Below are 18,531 nucleotides of genomic sequence, written 5' to 3'. Positions count from 1 at the left end.
TAGAAGGTAAGGGTGTTGGAAAGGAAAGGGAAGGGAAGGAATTCAGGGGACCAGGGGATCCCAAAAAAGCAGAGATTACAATAAGGTTATCAGATAAAATAAAAATCAAACCTTTGAAGCATAAAAAAATAAACAAGGAATCTACATTATGTTGAAAGGAACCATAGACAACAAGCCAACATCAATATTAAATTTATATGTTCCAAATGCCTTAGCATCTAAATTCATAAAATAAACATGAACTGAACTACAAGAAGACAGATAGTAACACGATAATAGCAGTGTCTCAACCTAACAAAGATAAACAGAAGAGAAAATATGGAACTGAACAAATTGCTGGAGATCCTAGAGCTAAAAAAAGCTTCTGGCATCTTCTAAATGAGCCTACTAAAGAATATACATGTTTCTCAGCACCATGTGCAACTTCTATAAAAATTGACCATGTATTAAGGCCCAGAAATACACCAAACAAATGTAAAAAGGCAAAAATTTTGAATATATCCATTGCATCATTATCAGTTCAGAGACCACAAACAAAAGGCACATACCCAAATGGAGACAATTAAATTCTAAATAATAAGTAGGACAATGAACAAATCACAGAAGCAGTTAATAATTATGTGAAAGAAAATGATGATGATGAAATAACATATTAAAATTTCTGGCATGTAGCTAAAGCAATCCTTGGGGAAATTTTTTCCTAGAAACATGTTAATGAAGTAGAAAAAAAGAGATTTATGAACTGAATGTGAATTTTTTTAAATTATCAAGTCAGCAAAAATCAAACCTAAAAGTAGCATAAAAGAGAAGATATAAATTGAAGGAGAAATAAACTGAAACCAAAAAGATTATAGAAATGAGTAAAATTAAAAGCTAGATCTCTGACAAGATCAATAAGATTGATAAACATTTAGCCAATCTGATTATAAAGAAGAAAGTAAAATCAATGAAATAGCAAAAAAAATTTGCTGAGGCTTTTGGTGGTTTTTTAGCTCAAAATGCATCCATGCTATTCATTTTTATTACCTGCTAGCAATAGGCTAGGTACCAGAGATGTTAAAAAAAAAATCAAAACAGCCTCTAAGTAGCTTATAGACTAGTAGAGTAATATAACATGTACATATCAATGTACATGATGATGTGAGACAGAGAGTAAGTTCCAGACCTGAACTTTAAAAGGATTCTACAAGGTAAAAATGAAGGGAGAATTCATTCCAGATCTGGGAATCAGCCTATGCAAAAGGATAGACATGGCAGAATGGCTATGAACTCCAATTGCCTAGACCTTGCCACTCTTCTGTAATAGAATTGATGCTAAAATAGAAGTTAAGGATTAAAAAAAAATAAAAACAAAACATTGTCTTTCTGTGCTAATGCACATCAAGAAGGGGAGAAAAATAAACATTTAGACAATTTCTACTATGTTCTAGGCACTGTGCTAAGCTCTTTACAAATTTTCATTTAATCTCACAATAACTCTTCAAAGTAAGTGCTAATAAATATTATCTCCATTTTACAGTTGAGGAAATCAAGGCAAACAGAGGAATGAATGACTTGCCCAGGGCCACATAGCTAATAAGCATTTGAGGCAGGATTTAAACTGGGGTCTTACCTAGCTACCCAAAAGAGGGAGGACAGAAAAGTGGGAGCATCACACTATTTGAGGATCAGCCAAAGTAGCTAAGGGCAGCTAGGTGACCTAAAGAGTGATGTCAGCCTGAAGTCATGAAGATTTCTATTCTTGACTTCAAATCTTGCCTTAGACACTTACTAGCTGCAAGACCCTGGATGAATCGCTTAATCCTGTTTGCCTCAATTTCCACATGTGAAAAATGAGCTGGAGAAGATAGCAAACTGTATAGTTGAAAATCTGTTACCCTAAAAAAGAACTAAATTTCCCGGGAGCCCACTGACTTCCTGTCATGTACTTCCTTTAGACAGGGGATAAATATTGAGTGGGTGGTCCTACTTGCTCTCTTGGGCATGCAGCAAGTGTAGGGATGGTGGTGAGTGGGGATTTTGAAATGGCTAATCAGCCATGGACACATGGTCTTTATTTTGTATCCTCTTTATTCTTTGATTTCTTTTTTTTTATTTAAACATTATTTTATTTGTTCGTTTTCTTACATTATTCATTGGAAACAAAGATCGTTTCCCCCCCCCCCCCCCCCCCCCCCCCCCCCCCCGCCTTTCCCTCTCCCATAGCCTACGCATGATTCCACTGGTTATCACATGTGTTCTTGACTAGAACCCATTTCCCTGTTGTTGGAATTTGCATTATAGTGTTCATTTAGAGTCTCTCCTCAGTCTTATCTCCTCCAACCCTGTAGTCAAGCAGTTGTTTTTCATCGGTGTTTTTACTCCCACAGTTTATCCTCTGCTTGTGGGTAGTATTTTTTTTTAGATCCCTGCAGATTGTTCAGGGAAATTGCATTGATACTAATGGAGAAGTCCATCACCTTTGATTGTACCACAATGTATCAGTCTCTGTGTATAATGTTTTCCTGGTTCTGCTCCTTTCGCTCTGCATCACTTCGTGGAGGTTGTTCCTATTCTTTGATTTCTAATGATCATTAATAAATCTCCTTAAAATATATAATTTTCATTATTGGGGTTTAATTTTAATTTTTACAAAACCACTCTAGTGTCTTTGCCAAAAAATCCCCCCTAAACAAACAAACAAAACCCCAATGGTATTAGGAAGAATTGGACAAGACTGAAAAATGACTAAAAAAGTAGCTGAAGATATTTAGCCTGGAAGAAAGAAGAATCAGTCAAGGATATGACAACAGTCTTAGAATAGCTGAAAGTCTGTTACATGGAAGAGACCTCAAGCAAACCTCTAGAGCTGTCTAGAAGTGGAATTGGGTGCCTTGGGAAACTATACCTTCCCTGTCCCTGGGGAACTTCATGCTGATGCTTTGTGATCACTGGTTGGGGAAATTAAGGGGAGTCATTCAATGAAGCACCTAACATTTATGAAGTATCTAACTATTATCAGGCACTATTTTGGAGAGATGAATACAAAAATGGGACAACCACTGCCCTGACCTCAACAAGTTACCATTATCTACTAAGGGGATACAACATGTTCCTAGATAGCATAAGGGAGAGAAAGACAGACAGATAGACAGACAGACAGAGGGAAAGAGAGAGAGAGACAGGAACAAAAGGGACAGAGAAAGATTAAAGAAATACATAGTGATAAGAATGGGACCTGAAAACTTTAGATAAGGAATCTGAGGCAGAGAGCAATTAAGTGACTTCTCCAGCATCACATAGTTAATAAATGATAAGGCAGGAGATGAACTCAGGCACTTGATTCCAAATAAGACTTGGATTAAATGTCTTTTGAGATCTCTTCCAATTCTGATCTGTAATCAGGCAGGAATCTGCATTCCTACCTGGCAATCTTCCTGTCTCTGTCTCTTGTCTGTCTCTGTCTCTTTCTCTCTGTCTGTCTGTCTCTTCCTCTCTGTCTCTGTCTCTCTCTTTCTCTGCCCTGTCTCTGTCTCTCTCCTCTATCTTACTCTGCTCTGTCTCTGTCTCTCTCTTTCTTTGTCTCTCTCTCTTTCTCTATCTGTCTCTGTCTCTCCCGCTCCCTTTCTCTCTCATTCTCTCTCCCTCTCTCTCTGTCTTTCTTTCTCTCCCTTTCCCTTTCTTTCTTCCTCCCTCTCCTTCTCTTTCTCTGTCTCCTCTGTCTCTCTCTGTCTCTGTCTATCTCTGTCTCTCTCTATGTCTCTGTCTCTCTGTCTCTCTCTCTCTCTCTCTCTCTGTCTCTCTCTGTCTCCCTCTCTCCCGATCTTTCCCTCTCTCTCAAAAGGGGGAAAGGAGTCCCAGTCAACTGTGGATGCTATCCTTGGTTAAAAAAAGAGTTCTCCTTGGAATGAAAAATGCTTCTGTTGGCTTATTCCTCAGGACATAGGTTAGGAAAATGTTCTCACTTCCTTCTTCCACATCCTTAGCTTGGAGTGAGAGTGGAACTTGAAGCAAACTTGGAATAGGGTTGAGAATTGTGTCTGAGAAGTTGGGCTCCGATATCTCTGGTCCTTGAAGGTCTTTCCCCCATAATAGGTGGGTCTGATTCAGGCCCTACTCCTGTGATGGTGAACCTATGACACGTGTGTCAGCACTGACACTCGTAGCCATTTTTGATGACATGTGGCTGCATGTGGCTGCTTACAGAGAAATATGGAACCACATGCAGAGAAGGATGTTTCATTCTTGGCTCTGGCCGGGTGCAGTAACTGGGGATAAAACATTTGCTATAGTGTAGTATAGACCCTCTGTGCCTGAGGTCTGTAAGCCAAAACAACAGAACTCCGGCACAAAGTGTCTAGTTCTGGGACTTCCAGTTAGGCCTTTAGGGCATCTTTGATTTTACTTCCGGTTGGCGTTGCAGGGAGCAGTAGAATGCCACGGAGGGCACATCTCTGGGGGCCTTGTGATCACCATTACCAGCAACCACATAACCATAGCAACCCTCATTCAATCTACTGTTCTGGGGTGTTGTGGATTTCTAATTGACCATCATTACTGAGATAAGTGAAGGGGAGGCTGGGAGAGGCACGGGGCCTGTGCTATGGGTGCCATTTCTCACCATTAGAAATAGAGGCAGCCATCTTAATTTACATAAGGAATGCCATTTTGCAGCATAGTGCAGACTCCATTTCACCACTATTACTGTCATGCATCCTTATTAACCCCTATTTCAGCTTATTAACCCTGCCCTTTCCTAAAAGACAGTTACATGTGCTATCTTGTGATCAGTTAGGCTAGTTAACCCCTAATTGCCTGCAGGGCTAACAGGCTATTTATAATTCTATCTTCTGTCACTGCCCCCTGGTGGAGAACCCCCCAAATAAAAAAAAACCCAATGTTAAGTAAAGGAAGTGGTACTAGCAGTAGCCAATCCTTTCAAGAGACATGGGCCAAGATGTATGACATTATAGAAAAAAAATGGCAGATCATTTTGCATTCCATGTATTGAAATTGTAGTAAGCAGAACGTGGGATATAAATAGATATTTTGAAAATAATCATTCCCAACTCTTGAAAAAAGTTAGGATGAAAGAATGGAATACATTTCCAGGCAGCTACACCTTTATAAGAGCCAATCTAATTCCATCCTTAAATTTGTAAAAAGCTCTACAAACATCTGCAAGTTTGAGCATTGCTCACTCCATAACTCAGCATGGAAATGCCCTCAGTAAGAGAGAATTTATTAAAGAAACTCTCCTAAGATGTGCACCAGTTCTATTTCATGATATGCAGAATAAAGATGCAATTATTAAGAGAATATCTGAGTTACCACTCAGTAGAAATACCATAAAAGACCAAATAATGAGAATGAACACAAATGTACAACATCAATTAAAGAGAGACATAAGTAATTATAAATATTTTTCAATCTCTCTTGATGAAACTATTGATGTCACATCACATGCTCAGTTAACCATTATTGGTTGGTATTCTGATAGTCTCACAATGAAAGTAACAAAGTATTTTGAGAAGTCCAGTGTAGCTATACAAAATGAAATGGAACCCTTGCATATAAAGTACCAGCATGTTTTAGACTTGTTACTTGACTAGGTTAGTGATAGATTTAATCAATTTAAAAGCCTAGAACAGATCATGAAAATAATTGAGTAACTTGATGTAGTAGTCTACAGTAGTTTAGAATAAATGGTTTCCAATGGATGCAAATTGATAATTTGGAGATGCAATTTGCAGAATATCAAGACAGCATCTGGGCTCAGGTGTTTGCCCTCTACGTACTTTTGTGAGACCTTATTCTCAGTCTTAATCAAAACCAACAAAAGAAACACTTTGACAGATAAAGTTAGTAGCACTTGCTTGGACTTGAATTGTACAAAATACCAACCTTCAATTGAAGATTTAGCCAATGAAATTCAGCAACAAAAAAGTCACTAATAGGCAGGTTAATTAAAGAATTCCCCTCCCCGCCACTTATCTTAGTTCACAGCATCCCACACAAGTTAAATAATATTAAGACTAACAAAAGAAACCAACTGACAGACAAACAAATTCACTAAGCAGGTAAGTTAAAGAATTAGTTTTTGGGGGGCAGCTGGGTAGCTCAGTGGATTGAGAGCCAGGCCTAGAGATGGGAGGACCTAAATTAAAATCTGGCCTCAGACACTTCCCAGCTGTGTGACCCTGGGCAAGTCACTTGACCCCATTGCCTAGACCTTACCAATCTTCTGCCTTGGAGCCAATACACAGTATTGACTCCAAGACGGAAGGTAAGGGTTTAAAAAAATAATTTTTGGTTTATTAAGTATGGTTATATATTACAATTATACATTTTTGTTATTTAAACTATAAATATTGGAAATTATGTTGTTTTTTTTTTCTCGAAGTGACACAAACACCTGAGTTATGCTTGTTTTTTTGGCGAATTTTGACACACCAAGCTCAAAAGGTTTGCCCATCACTGCCCTACTCATTAGTTTGGGCTGAGATATTCATAGAATATTCTTTAGCCAGGTTTACTTAGCCATAGCAGGAAAAGGCTATATTGTATGTATACAAGAGCATTTAGCATAGCTCTTCTCAGCTTCATACAAAAACATATCTAGGTTCTAACTCCATAGATGACCAGGATGCAACACAAGGGCAAAAAGGGCACTGAGAAGCTGTCATTAAGGGAGGCACAGCTTGTGCCTTAGCTTCCTGGGACAAATAAGACCCAGAAACAGCTTTGTCACCTTTCAAGAGAAAAACTAGTCTAACCTGTGTGGGAAACCTGATACAACAGACTCATAATCTTACATTATAATTGTGTAACTCAAGAACAGGCAGTTATTTCACAGAAATGGAATATAAAGGAAGATGTACTGATCATGTGAACAATATCAGCAATCCATAGCCTCAAGGATTAAGGCTGCAGCTCACAGAGATCTGAATAATTGCAATAGATTAGAACAGGAGAACAGGAGGAGTATCAGGAGCCCTTTTATCAGTTGAGACTCCCTCTGCCCCACCAGTTTAACAGATGAGATTCCAGAACATAAATGGGCAGGGGGAGTTGCAGACAGAATGAGTTATTAAAGCTTTGTCTCATTCAGACTTGGAATGGCAGCATTCGCACTTCCTAAAGGATGGGAGACCTTGACAGACTCATTTTCTGAGCGCCCTAGCTGCAGATTATAAAGGATGCAAAACTGGAAGTGGGCCATTCAGGGGCTACACAGGAAATATAAAGAACTATTTACAATGTTTGTTGCTCCTTTAGAAGATATGAAGTTCGGACCTCTCATCACCTGGGCAAAAGTCTCCCTTATTGTGGGATTAGGGGTAGGGGGGGAATGTTGGCAAACTTCCCCAACTATCAACCGTGATGGTCATGTAGCAATAAGCTTTAGGTAGTACTAGATGTCTTTTTCTACTGTATGGTGGCTCAGTTATGGTTGTAAAATGCTCTTTTGCATAGCTTCAACTATTTTTAATCTCATAACAAAAGGAGCCCTTGGGGGAGGAAAGGTTGAGTCCTTAAGGATCACACCTTCTTTTCTTGGTCTCTGTCACTTCTCTGACTCTCTGTCTCTTTGTCTCTGTCTCTTTCTCTGTCTCTGTCTCTCTCACTTTCACAGAGAAATATTAACTGTCAAGATATACCAAAAATAAAGGTTAAAGGCAACTAGGTGACTCAGTGGATTGAGAGCCAAGTCTAGAGATGGGAAGTCCTGGGTTCAAATTTGACCTCAGACACTTCCTAGCTGTGTGACCCTGGACAAGTCACTTGAATTCCATTGCCTTGCTGTTACCATTCTTTTGTCTTGGAACCAATTCACAGCACTGATTCTAAGATGGAAAGTAAGGGCTTAAAAAAATAAAAGTTATAATTATTTACATTTACAATTGCCCCTAACACTTGGAGATAGTCTCCCCATATCATTTCAGTCCTAGAGAAAATGGGCCCAGACTTAACATAATCTGCCTAGCATCTACTCTGCCCAGTTCACTTCCAAATAAGGTATAGCTGATGAATAAATGGATGGATGGATGAATGGATGAATGATTCTCAATGTCTGCTACCTACTGGACTGGATCAACTGGCAACTTTATTACTCATTATCTGGCTTCCAGTTGTCAACTAGAAATCTAGAAACCCCAAATTTGAAGCAACCTGAGATCTGAAGACCCCCAAGTTTGACCTTATAACATGAGAAGTTTCTCCCACAGGGAGATCCCAGACTCACAAGTTTCAGACTAACAATAGACCTTAAAGTACTTGGTGGTCTCCTTATGTGGAGCTAGCAGACTCAATCAGATGTTAAGTGCCCTTTTGTCCTGGCAGTTTCTCCCACTGACATTAAGTAGACAGACTTCACTGGGGAAGGAAATATGTCCATATTGGAACACAAGGATGGAAAGTTGGAAGGAGAACTTACTGGGGAGGGTCATGAATGCTGGGCTGGGGCATTTAGACTTTTATTCTATTATTTCACTGTTGTACTCTGATTCCCAGAACCTCAGACAAAACCATGTGAAAGATAGAAAAGCACTTCAGAGCTACAAAAGAAGACACCTGACTTTTTCTTGGATTTGGAGGAAGTCTACAGAGGAAGGTAACAAACATGGAAAAGTTACAGCTAAGTAAGGAATCCTAGAATAAAAAGATGAAGATGTGGCCAAGTAGGCACCACACAAGCAAAGGTGAGAAGGCCAAGAGTCATGGCTATCTGGGCCATTCCGTACTCCTTAGATATGACCATTTGAAATTTCTTTACAATTTTTTTCTGATACTCTTATTGGTGTTTCACAAATCACACAGTTATTAATTTAAAAAAATTTTCAAATTCTATGGATATGTCACTGGAGAAGATAGTAATAAGATTGGATGTTTCCAATAATAGGAAACTGGGGTTAGAATATATTTATGTTACATTTGATTGTGCCAGAGTGTATCCCTCTCTGTGTATAAGGTTCTCCTGGTTCTGCTCTTTTTATTCTGCATCAATTCCTGGAGGTAATTCCAGTTCACATGGAATTCCTCCAGTTCATTATTTCTTTTAGCACAATAATATTCCATTACCAACATGTACCACAATTTGTTCAGACATTCCCCAATTGGAGGGCATCCCCTCATTTTCCAATTTTTGCCATCACAAACAGCACAGCTATAAATATTTTTGTATAAGTCTTTTCCCTTATTATCTCTTTGAGGTACAAACCCAGCAGTGGTACGACTAGATCAAAGGGCAGGCAGTCTTTTAAAACCCTTTGGGCATAATTCAAAATTGTTTTCCAGAATTGTGGGATCAATTCATAGCTCCACCAGCAATGCATTAATATCCCAATTTTACCACATCCCCTCCAACATTTATTATTTTCTCTTACTGTCATATTGGCCAGTCTACTAGGTATGAGGTGATACCTCAGAGTTGTTTTAATTTGCATTTCTTAAAAACTTTCTTCTGATAAAGAGCTATAAACTTTGTCAAATTGTCTAAGAATTCCACATTACAAAAAAAGGGTTAAGAATTCTTGTTCTTGATCATATATCTAAATATTTGTTGAACTTGAGGGGCAGTTGAGATAGGGGTAGGTGCTAGCCCAAGAATTTTAGAAGTGGGGAAGGAGAGTAGGCTTCTCATAGGTTGTCAAAATGACATATGGTGTCCCAATCATATACTTCACCCCCAGAACTGGTTAATTATTCAATCATAATCCAATCTGATATTCATTATAAATAGAAGAAAACAGGAAAATGAGCCAGATATGGGGGCATCAAACTCCTCCAAAACTATTACAAGTATCCCTACACACTCTTTACCCACACCAACTATCACAGAATCTTGCCCATAGGAGAGAAGGCAGCTGGTGGCACAGTGGATAGAATGCTGGTGCTGGAGTTTGGAAGATCTGAATTAAAATCCAACCTCAGATTTTAATTTGCTATGTGACCTTGGGCAAGTTACTTAGTCTTTGTTTGAGGATAATAATAGCACCTACTTTCCAGGGTTGTTGTGAAGATCAAATAAGGTAGTATTTGTAAAGTGCTTACTGTGGAGGAGAGAGAGATACAATATATTGCAAAGACTGGAATTTACAAGGAAATCTCATACAAGAAGGAAATAGAACTTTGGCTGCCAATGGGGGAATGGGACTGGAATCTCAAGCGAAGAAAAGCAGGTGGACAGTTGGAAAAATATTCTTCTTGTCCTTCTGAACTGAGAGGGGAAGGAGCAATCTTGCTGATCTTATCCTGTTACAATCCCTCGTTGATCTGAAGACACCCAGATTAACCATCTTTCTTTATAAGTGGTGGATATAGACTTTTTCCCTTTGGGGAAGGCAAGAGACTATCCATCCTGAAGAATTTCCTTAAAAGCAGTATCTCTAACTCAGGAAATTACACCAAATAGACTCCACAGAGATCCTAAGGTCTTCTGGAACTTAGCTCCCTAGACCTGAGCCTCAAACCCTGAAGAAGCTTTAGATAGAAAATAGAATAGGGACTTCCTGTTTCCCTTTTCCCTAACCTACCATTCCAGACTTGTCAACTAATAAACAGTTCTTATAACTTAAAGAAGAACTAGACATCTTTTCTTCAATGTACTAAGGGGATCATAGATAACAATCATCCAAAGAAGAGAACAGAAACCAGAGATTGAAAGGAATTTCTCTTACCCTTCTCTTACCTCTGTCTCTGGACAGAGATCCAAATACACTTTCTCTGAGACAGCTCTGTCTGGGGGAGGAAGTGGTGCTTCTCTTTATCTGTTCCCTCCCTCTCAGAGACCTGTCAACCTTTGGTTCCTGATCCCCTGCTAGTACAGTTTGGCACCCCAGTTTAAAAAAGAATCCATCTTAGTCAACTGCAAGGGGGTGACAGTTGGAACCCCTGAACAAGGGTAGCCATTTTTTGGGTTCAATTGAAAAGATCAATAGAAGAAAAAGACAATATGTGACAGTTACAATTTTGGGCTTCTGTTATCATGATTTTGGGTATATATATTGGACTTACTGTCCAATATATATGTTTTGATGAAGCTCAAAGTGTGTAACGCAGTGGTTCTCAGCTCGCTCCTGTATGGTTGTGAGACATGGACACTGTACCGGAAGCACATGAAACAGCTGGAGCAATTCCACCAACGTTCTCTCCGGTCAATCATGAGGATCCGATGGCAGGACCAAATCACCAACCAGGAAGTCTTCGGCAGAGCCAACTCCACCAGCATCGAAGTCATGGTCCTCCAAACCCAGCTACGATGGTCTGGACACGTCATCTGCATGGGCCCACAGCGAATACCAAGACAGGTATTCTACGGTGAACTGTCAGCTGGACTCAGGAAACAAGGCCGACCAAAGAAAAGATTCAAGGATCAGCTAAAGTCAAACTTGAAGTGGGCTGGCATTACACCAAAGCAACTAGAACTCGCTGCCTCTGACAGAAGCAGCTGGCGAACCCCCATTAACCGTGCCGCCACCACCTTTGAAGATGAACGACGCCAACGTCTTGCCGCTGCGCATGAACGCCGACACCAGGCCAGAACCGCACCTCCCGTAACAACTGGCGTCCCAGGCCCCATGTGCCACCAACTCTGCGCCTCAGCCTTTGGACTCCAAAGCCACATGAGGGTACACCATAGAAGAACTGCACAAAGACAATAGTCATTCTCGGTCACCGAGAGACTACTACTACACCACTGTCTAATATATAACACTGTAACATCTGTAGTAATGGATATTATTGAGCTGATTTCAAACACTACCTCATTCATGACTATTCTACCTTTCAACAACTCAGTTATGTGGCAGACAGTAACCCAAATATATGTTATCCTCATGGCAGTTATTCAGACCTTGACTTATGCAAAGACTGTAATGAGAACGATCTTGCCAAAGAAGCCGGTTCAAGTCTTCCTAATTGATAACAAGCTGGAAGATTTAAACAGATTCCTATCCTAACAGATCTGCAATGTATATATATAAGAAGAATAAAGATAAGGATAGTGATGTGGGGACTTAGAACAGGAGCTAGCACATGGTAGGCATTATATAATTGGTAGCTATTATTATTATTATTGAATGTTTTAATAGAAATTGAATATTATTATTATAGAAGAGGACTCATAATGAGTTTCTTAAAAAAGCCACGAAGTTGCTATCATTGTTCCCATTTGCATTGGGTTTCATACTTTAAAAAGCATTTTTCTTGTAACTCTATGAAATAATTCAGTGTAAAGTTATTGTCCCCACTTAACAGATGAGGAAACTGAGGTGGGGTGAGGTGGTTAGAAAAACTTCATCATGGCCCAGTGAAAAGTTTATATATATCTATATCTATATTTACATTTATAACCTTTATTTTCTGCCTTAGAATCAATACTGTATATTGGTTCCAAGGCATAAGAGTGGTAAGGGCTAGGCAAGGGAGGTTAAGTGACTTGTCCAAGATCACATGGCTTGGAAGTGTCTGGGGTCAGATTTGTACCCAGTATTTCCATCTCTAGGCCTGACTTTCAATCCACTGATCCACCTAGTTGCTCCTTAGAAAGTTAATATCAAGCTGTACCCCTTTTTGGTTCCCAAAATAACCTTTTAATTTATTTTTTAATTTTTTAATAAACCCTTACTTTCTGTCTTAGAATCAATACTGTGTATTGGTTCCAAGGTAGAAGAGCAGTAATGACTAGGCAATGGGGGTTAAGTGACTTGCTCAGGGTCACACAGCTAGGAAGTGTCTGAGACCAGATTTGAATTAAGGAACTCCAGTTGGTAGCCTGGCTCTCAATCCACTGAGCTATCCAGTTGCCCCCCAAACTTTTAATTCTAAAGCAAGAAAATCTTAGGTCAGAATCTCTGAATTGTATTTCTGTGAGGTCATGCATGGAATCCTCTTGTCCTGATTGAGGTCTGAGTCCTTCAATCAGAGGAGTTTGGGAAAGGGACCCCATGAAGACCATAAACTGACAGAGTGGACAGGGTGTCACTCTCTTTTCCTGGAATTTAGTCTTGGTCTATTTCTGGGCTGGCTCAGCCTCCTCACAGAAGAGGTGACTGAAAGAACTGTCCAGGCACATGTGGCTTATACTTCTCTTTCTTTTTCTGGTTCACATTTTGTTATTGAATAAATAATTATGAAATTAAGAGAGACTCCAGAGAATTTTAATCACCGCAGTTTCACAGCTCTAGTAAGGGTCAGATTCAGGTTTCCTTACTCTATCCCCAGTGCTCTAATACCCAAAGTTTGGAAAGTGGATATTCGGAAAGTATCTAAGTGTTCCCTAGATTTGATCACAGACCTTCCTTGGCTTTGTGGTCCCATAGGAAGCAAACAAAGGAGTATCATTTCTTGATCTTCCTCAATTCCCTTTTCCTTAGTCAACATCCCCTCTTTCCCCTGTTTGGGGGAAAAAACTTCCATTGGAGTGAGAATCTCTATTGTTTCCACATCTGACCCCATGGGCCACCCCCTTCCCTCCTTAATTTCCAAGCAAGGAACTCAGTTCAACAAGGACAGCTTTTGCAGAAATTTTATTGGTTGATTAAATTACTAAATTCTCCTCTATCACAGACTTGACTCTTCTTTCCTCCCTTCGCTCTATGGCCAGCAGCTTCTCAAGGAGTCATCATCTGGGTCATAGGTACCCTCTCCCCACCCAAATTCCAGGTTTCCTGGTCCTGGCATAGGTAGCCTTAAAAACAAATGATGACTAAGACTTTAGATCTTTTCTTAGAAGGGGCAGATGGTTTGGTATACAGAGCTGTAGTTACAGGATGCTAAGCAAGGGAATTGTTAAATGTAAGGGCAGGCCCTGCTTACATAGTAGTATACAGAGTTGAGGTTTCTTCAGTAAAGAACTCTGATGAGTCACATTTGGAAGCCTCGGTTATGCTTGGAGGTTTGGTAGGCGAGGGTTGCCATTTAAGTCCTATGCCGGTTAGACATATGCCGGAATACTGACCATATATGCCACTGAGTATCATCCCTTCCTTAGGTGGGTAGGCATATCTCTCAGTGCCGATAGACTTCCCAAATATAAACTTCCTTTTCTTGTCGGTTTTAATCTCGAGACCCAGGAGGCACAACCGGTAACTAACTTTTATGCTTATTATGTTTTCATCTTCCCAGAGTTCCATTTCTTCACGATGGCCCACTTTGATTCCATGTCTGATGCTCCATTGATTATTTGTTTTTATCTCCATCCTGGAAGAGAAGGAAAATTTAAAAACTCTTTTGAAATCTAGAGTTATCTCCTCAAATTTTTGTCTCTAGATACCGTAACTAGAAAATTGATAATTAATAGCTTAATACATGGAGTGTGATTCTTAGAATTAAAAAAATGGAACAATGTGATTTATAATAAGAATTTAGTCCCAGACAAAAGTCAGTGTATATAACTGGACTAAGAATGTAGTTGCAGGAAAATATCTGAGTAATAGCTTAAAGTGTATGTATCATTAATCATAAGTAAGTTAATCATATATGTATCAATCTATTTGACAATAAATTCTGGGCAGGCTAGCTCAAAAAAGGGAGCAGAAAGTCACTCAGAAGTCTCAGGGCTACATTGGAGCCCTGAAGGAAGTCCTAGGGCTCCCCAGGGGCTCTGAATGAGCTCCAGAAATAGTTTTGGGGACCTCTTGGAGACTTCTTTCGGTTGGGGACAGGGGGAGGGTTGGGGACAGACAGGAAACTATAAAAAAACTATATAACTATTAAAAACTATAAAAAACCATAAAAGCTATAAAAATGTGTGTGTTTTGCAAAAGAGAACTCAGGTTTTGAACTGAGAGGAAATCTGCAGATCTCTGGCCCTCTGATTTTCTGTCACAATTAAGCCAGATCCTTACCCAGAAAGGTCTCCCAGTAATATATTTTTACAATGTGGAGTCACTTCCCCAAACTGGATGATAAATTAAGGGAGAGAAGTTAAGAGTGGCCTGTAGTTTCTGTTCTGGGTAATCTTCAGGAAAGGTGATTCTACTGCCTCCATTGCAGGTTGCATAGCCAGAAATTCTTTCATGATGTCCTATTTCTGTAGGGACATTTGTAAGATACTATAGTGGAAAGAATTTTTAATTTGGAGTGAGAAGAGACCATGGTTCAAACCCTAATTCTCACCCTCTGGGTCTCAGTTTATTTATCTGAAAAATAAGGGAAGCTACCTCAATGGACTTACTGTGAGAAGAACACTTTGCAAACTTAAAAGGACTAAATAAATGTGAAGTATAATTTTCCTGTCACCAGCTCAGATTCAAGACAAGTTTCTATATTTCCTCCCTCCCTCCTTCCCTCCCTTCCTTCCTCCTTTCCTTCCATTCCTCCTTTCTCCCCCCCCCCCCCCCCACTTACCTTCTGTCTCACAGAATCAGTACAAATATCTGTTCCAAGACAGAAGAACAATAAGGGACAAGCAAATGGGGTTAAGTGCCCTTGCACACAGCCAGGAAATGCCTGAGGCCACATTTGAACTCAAATCTTCCTGACTCCTTGCCTGTTGCTCCATCCACTGTGCTAACTAGCTACACACTCCAATAGATTCTCAATAAAGATTTACAGAAGGAAGGCAAAAGCAGAAAACTGCCAGAGAATGTCAGATTCTGAAGCTATGCTGTGGTTCTGTAATTGCTGCTAACCTATGAGTTTGTAGCCTGATGAGTCTCACTCTTGGAGTTTCTTTTGTTCTTTTTGAGACAGTTAAGCTGAGAAATGTGTCATTAGTGACTGATTATAAGGAGGAGAATAGGAGATGGGAGGTCTTGTGTTCCCAGCACAAATGAGTTGAGGGGAGAGGATAGACTATGTTGTGATGGAGGCTCGTGTTTGATTAAACTCTCTTTAAAAAAAAAAAAACAAAACCTTACCTTTTGTCTTAAAATCAATTGGTTCTAAAGCAGAATGAGCTAGGCAATGGGGGCTAAGTGACTTGCCCAGGGTCACACAGCTAGGAAGTGTCTGAGGCCAAATTTGAACCCAGGACCTCCCATATCTAGGCCTGAGAGTCACCTCACTAAACTCTTTCTGATTGTACTGTTGCCATTCTTGCTTCCCTTTGGACCCTCTCCCTGTTTTTCTTGGAGTTACCTGACCTGCTGATCATTTGCCCTTCTCTTATCTGCTGTTCTCCCTGCTAGGTATACAGGCTGTAGGACTTGTTCCCTTGCCTGTTCAGTGATTTTCTTGGTGGCCCTCTAATATCTACCCTGAATTTAGTCAGTCAGCTGTTCTGGGTATCCATCTTATCACCAGTTTCAAAAGCAGAACTTCCACATTCTCGGCACTCAACATCCTCGGGGAGTATAAAGAACATTAGATTTGGAGTCCAAAGATGCAGATGTAAGCCCTGGCTGGGATGTTTATCTGAGTAAGGAGTGACTCTTGAATACTTTCCCTGGATTCTCTTCTCATCTCTGAAATGGGGATGATAATCCATGCATTACTCTTCATAAACGGTAGATTATTACTCTATAAACCATAGATAATCATAGAAATGATTTTCTGGAGGACATCCTGTTATTCTTGTGAACATCTCTGACCTTCATGCCATATAAGCTGTTGCCAAGTCCTTCTGAGGCAACGAGACCAAATGGCGTAGAAGAAAGAGAAACTGATCTAAAGTCAGACCATTTGGGTTTAACGCTTGGTCCTTCAATTTACTAACTATATTTGGGCCAGTAACAACTTTTCTGAGATTATAGAAACTTCTTAGACTCCTCATCTATAAAATGATGGGAGGCAAAGTTGAATTAGTCTTTAATGTCCCTCCAATCTCTAAATCCTATGGTTTGCAAAATGAGAGGGCTGGACTGGATGATCTCAAAGGGCCTATCTCATTCATTCATTCATTCATTCATTCATTCATTCATTCCTTCCTTCCTTCTTGGCTTGGGGAAGAAGGGCAGGAAACAGAAAAGGAGAAGAGGGAAGATATGATTCTTGTAAATAAGGCAAAGAATAAGTGGCTATCTGTGTATGAATAGGGAGTCTGCCTAACCAGTTTAGCCAACTCCAGAAAGAGGAAGCGTGATTTCAGACACCCTAAGGGTATGGTCCCTAAGCTTGAGGCTCTCTAAAGCTTAGGCTACTGAGGGCCCTAGAAAATGGGGAGGGTGGTGTGCCTTCAAGTCTGCTACTCTCCATGCATGCACTCTTCCACCCAGGCAACCCTAATGTTAAAAACTTTCTCACATGTCACCTATGAGCAACCCCAAGTTTAGTTCTAGAGTTTGTGTCTTATGTCAGTATGTCCGTGTTGATTGGCAGAGGTTCTGTCTATGTGCAAAATCCAGCATAGAATTTTATTCAGTTAGGACCTTGGAATCATAGAATCTCAGAGTTCAAAGAGACCATAGAACATTGAATGTTTGAGCTGAGAGGGATCTTGGAACATAACATATTAGAACAGACTCCTAGAATATCAGAGTTAGAAGAAACCTTGGAAATTATCTAATACAATTCCGTCATTAGTCTGATGAGGAGACCAAAGTTTCGAGAGGTTGTGACTTCTTCAAGGTTTCATAAAACGTTAGTGGGACCTCTGAGGCTCCTATGACAGAGTTCTGGCCTCCTGACTCTCTGGGAAGTACTCATGGTCCTCACAAAGTTTGTTTACAGAAGTTGCTATTGTTGAGGGAAAGCTAAGGTGGACTAGGGACAAAGAGTGGAGGCTGGAGCAGAAGGTCTTTGTGGTGAAGAAACAAATTTTCAGCTGCTGGGCAAGCTTGATTGAGTGGAAGAGACCTGTGAATTCCATTGGTTCCACACTTACGATTTTAGAAGGCCAAGAGGTCCAACGTATACTGCCAAGCCTTCCACACGATCTTCAGGTTCCTTCCCTTGGAGTTCGAAAAACACGCCGCCACCATTGCCAACGATACCGTTAGAAATTGCTTCTAGAAAGGGCAGAAAGAAGAGACGCATTGCTGACATGTATGGAGTTTGGAGGATTAGGAGTTTGGAGATCAGAGAAAGCTCCAAATGATTGTTGCTATAACTCATCTGGGTGGGCCTGGGTGGGTCTTCTCTGACATCCAATTTCCTGATTCAAAAAATAAGGATGGGGGCAGCTGGGTAGCCCAGTGGCTTGAGAGTCAGACCTAGAGACAGGAGGTCCTAGGTTCAAATTTGGCTTCAGAGACTTCCCAGCTGGGTGACCCTGGGCAAGTCACTTAACCTCCATTATCTAGCCCTTACTGCTCTTCTGCCTTGGAGCCAATACACAGAATTGACTCCAAGACAGAAGGTAAGGGCTTAAAAAAATAAGGATAACTCTCTAGGCTTAAAGATCAAATTCTATTCAGTTAAATTTGTGAAATGCCTACTATGTGTGTGGTGCTTTTTTTAGGCAATGGAGATACAGGCAATAAAATAGTTCATGCCTTCAGTGAACTTAAATTCTCCTATTGGTAGGAGTAAGGCTGAAATGTAGAAATATACACTAAGCAGTAAATAGGAGAGAAAGAGTGGGAGAGAACTCTAACAATTAGGGTGATGGAGGTAACACCTGAGAGAGCCTTGAAGGAAGATAAAGATTCTAAGGGGCAGTGATGAGGA

The 18,531-nt window shown here is 40.2% G+C and overlaps 1 protein-coding gene across 1 annotated transcript in view; it reads right to left on the bottom strand.

Annotated features, from left to right (window-relative positions):
* LOC100618936 (serine protease 27-like) overlaps positions 1-17,898 on the bottom strand; it is a 49,206-nt gene extending 31,308 nt beyond the window's left edge. The window contains exons 1-2 of the mRNA XM_056806285.1: positions 17,747-17,898; positions 16,225-16,388 (exon numbers count right to left, since the gene is read on the bottom strand). Of these exons, the coding sequence (XP_056662263.1) occupies positions 16,225-16,388; positions 17,747-17,898 (316 nt within the window). The remainder of the gene's footprint in view (positions 1-16,224; positions 16,389-17,746) is intronic.
* Between the last annotated feature and the right edge of the window lie 633 nt (positions 17,899-18,531).

The sequence above is a fragment of the Monodelphis domestica genome, chromosome 7 (genome assembly GCF_027887165.1).
Source record: "Monodelphis domestica isolate mMonDom1 chromosome 7, mMonDom1.pri, whole genome shotgun sequence".
NCBI lineage: Eukaryota > Metazoa > Chordata > Mammalia > Didelphimorphia > Didelphidae > Monodelphis > Monodelphis domestica.
The sequence above is the reverse complement of the archived record's forward strand: the minus strand, read 5'-3'. Positions and strand labels throughout refer to the sequence as shown.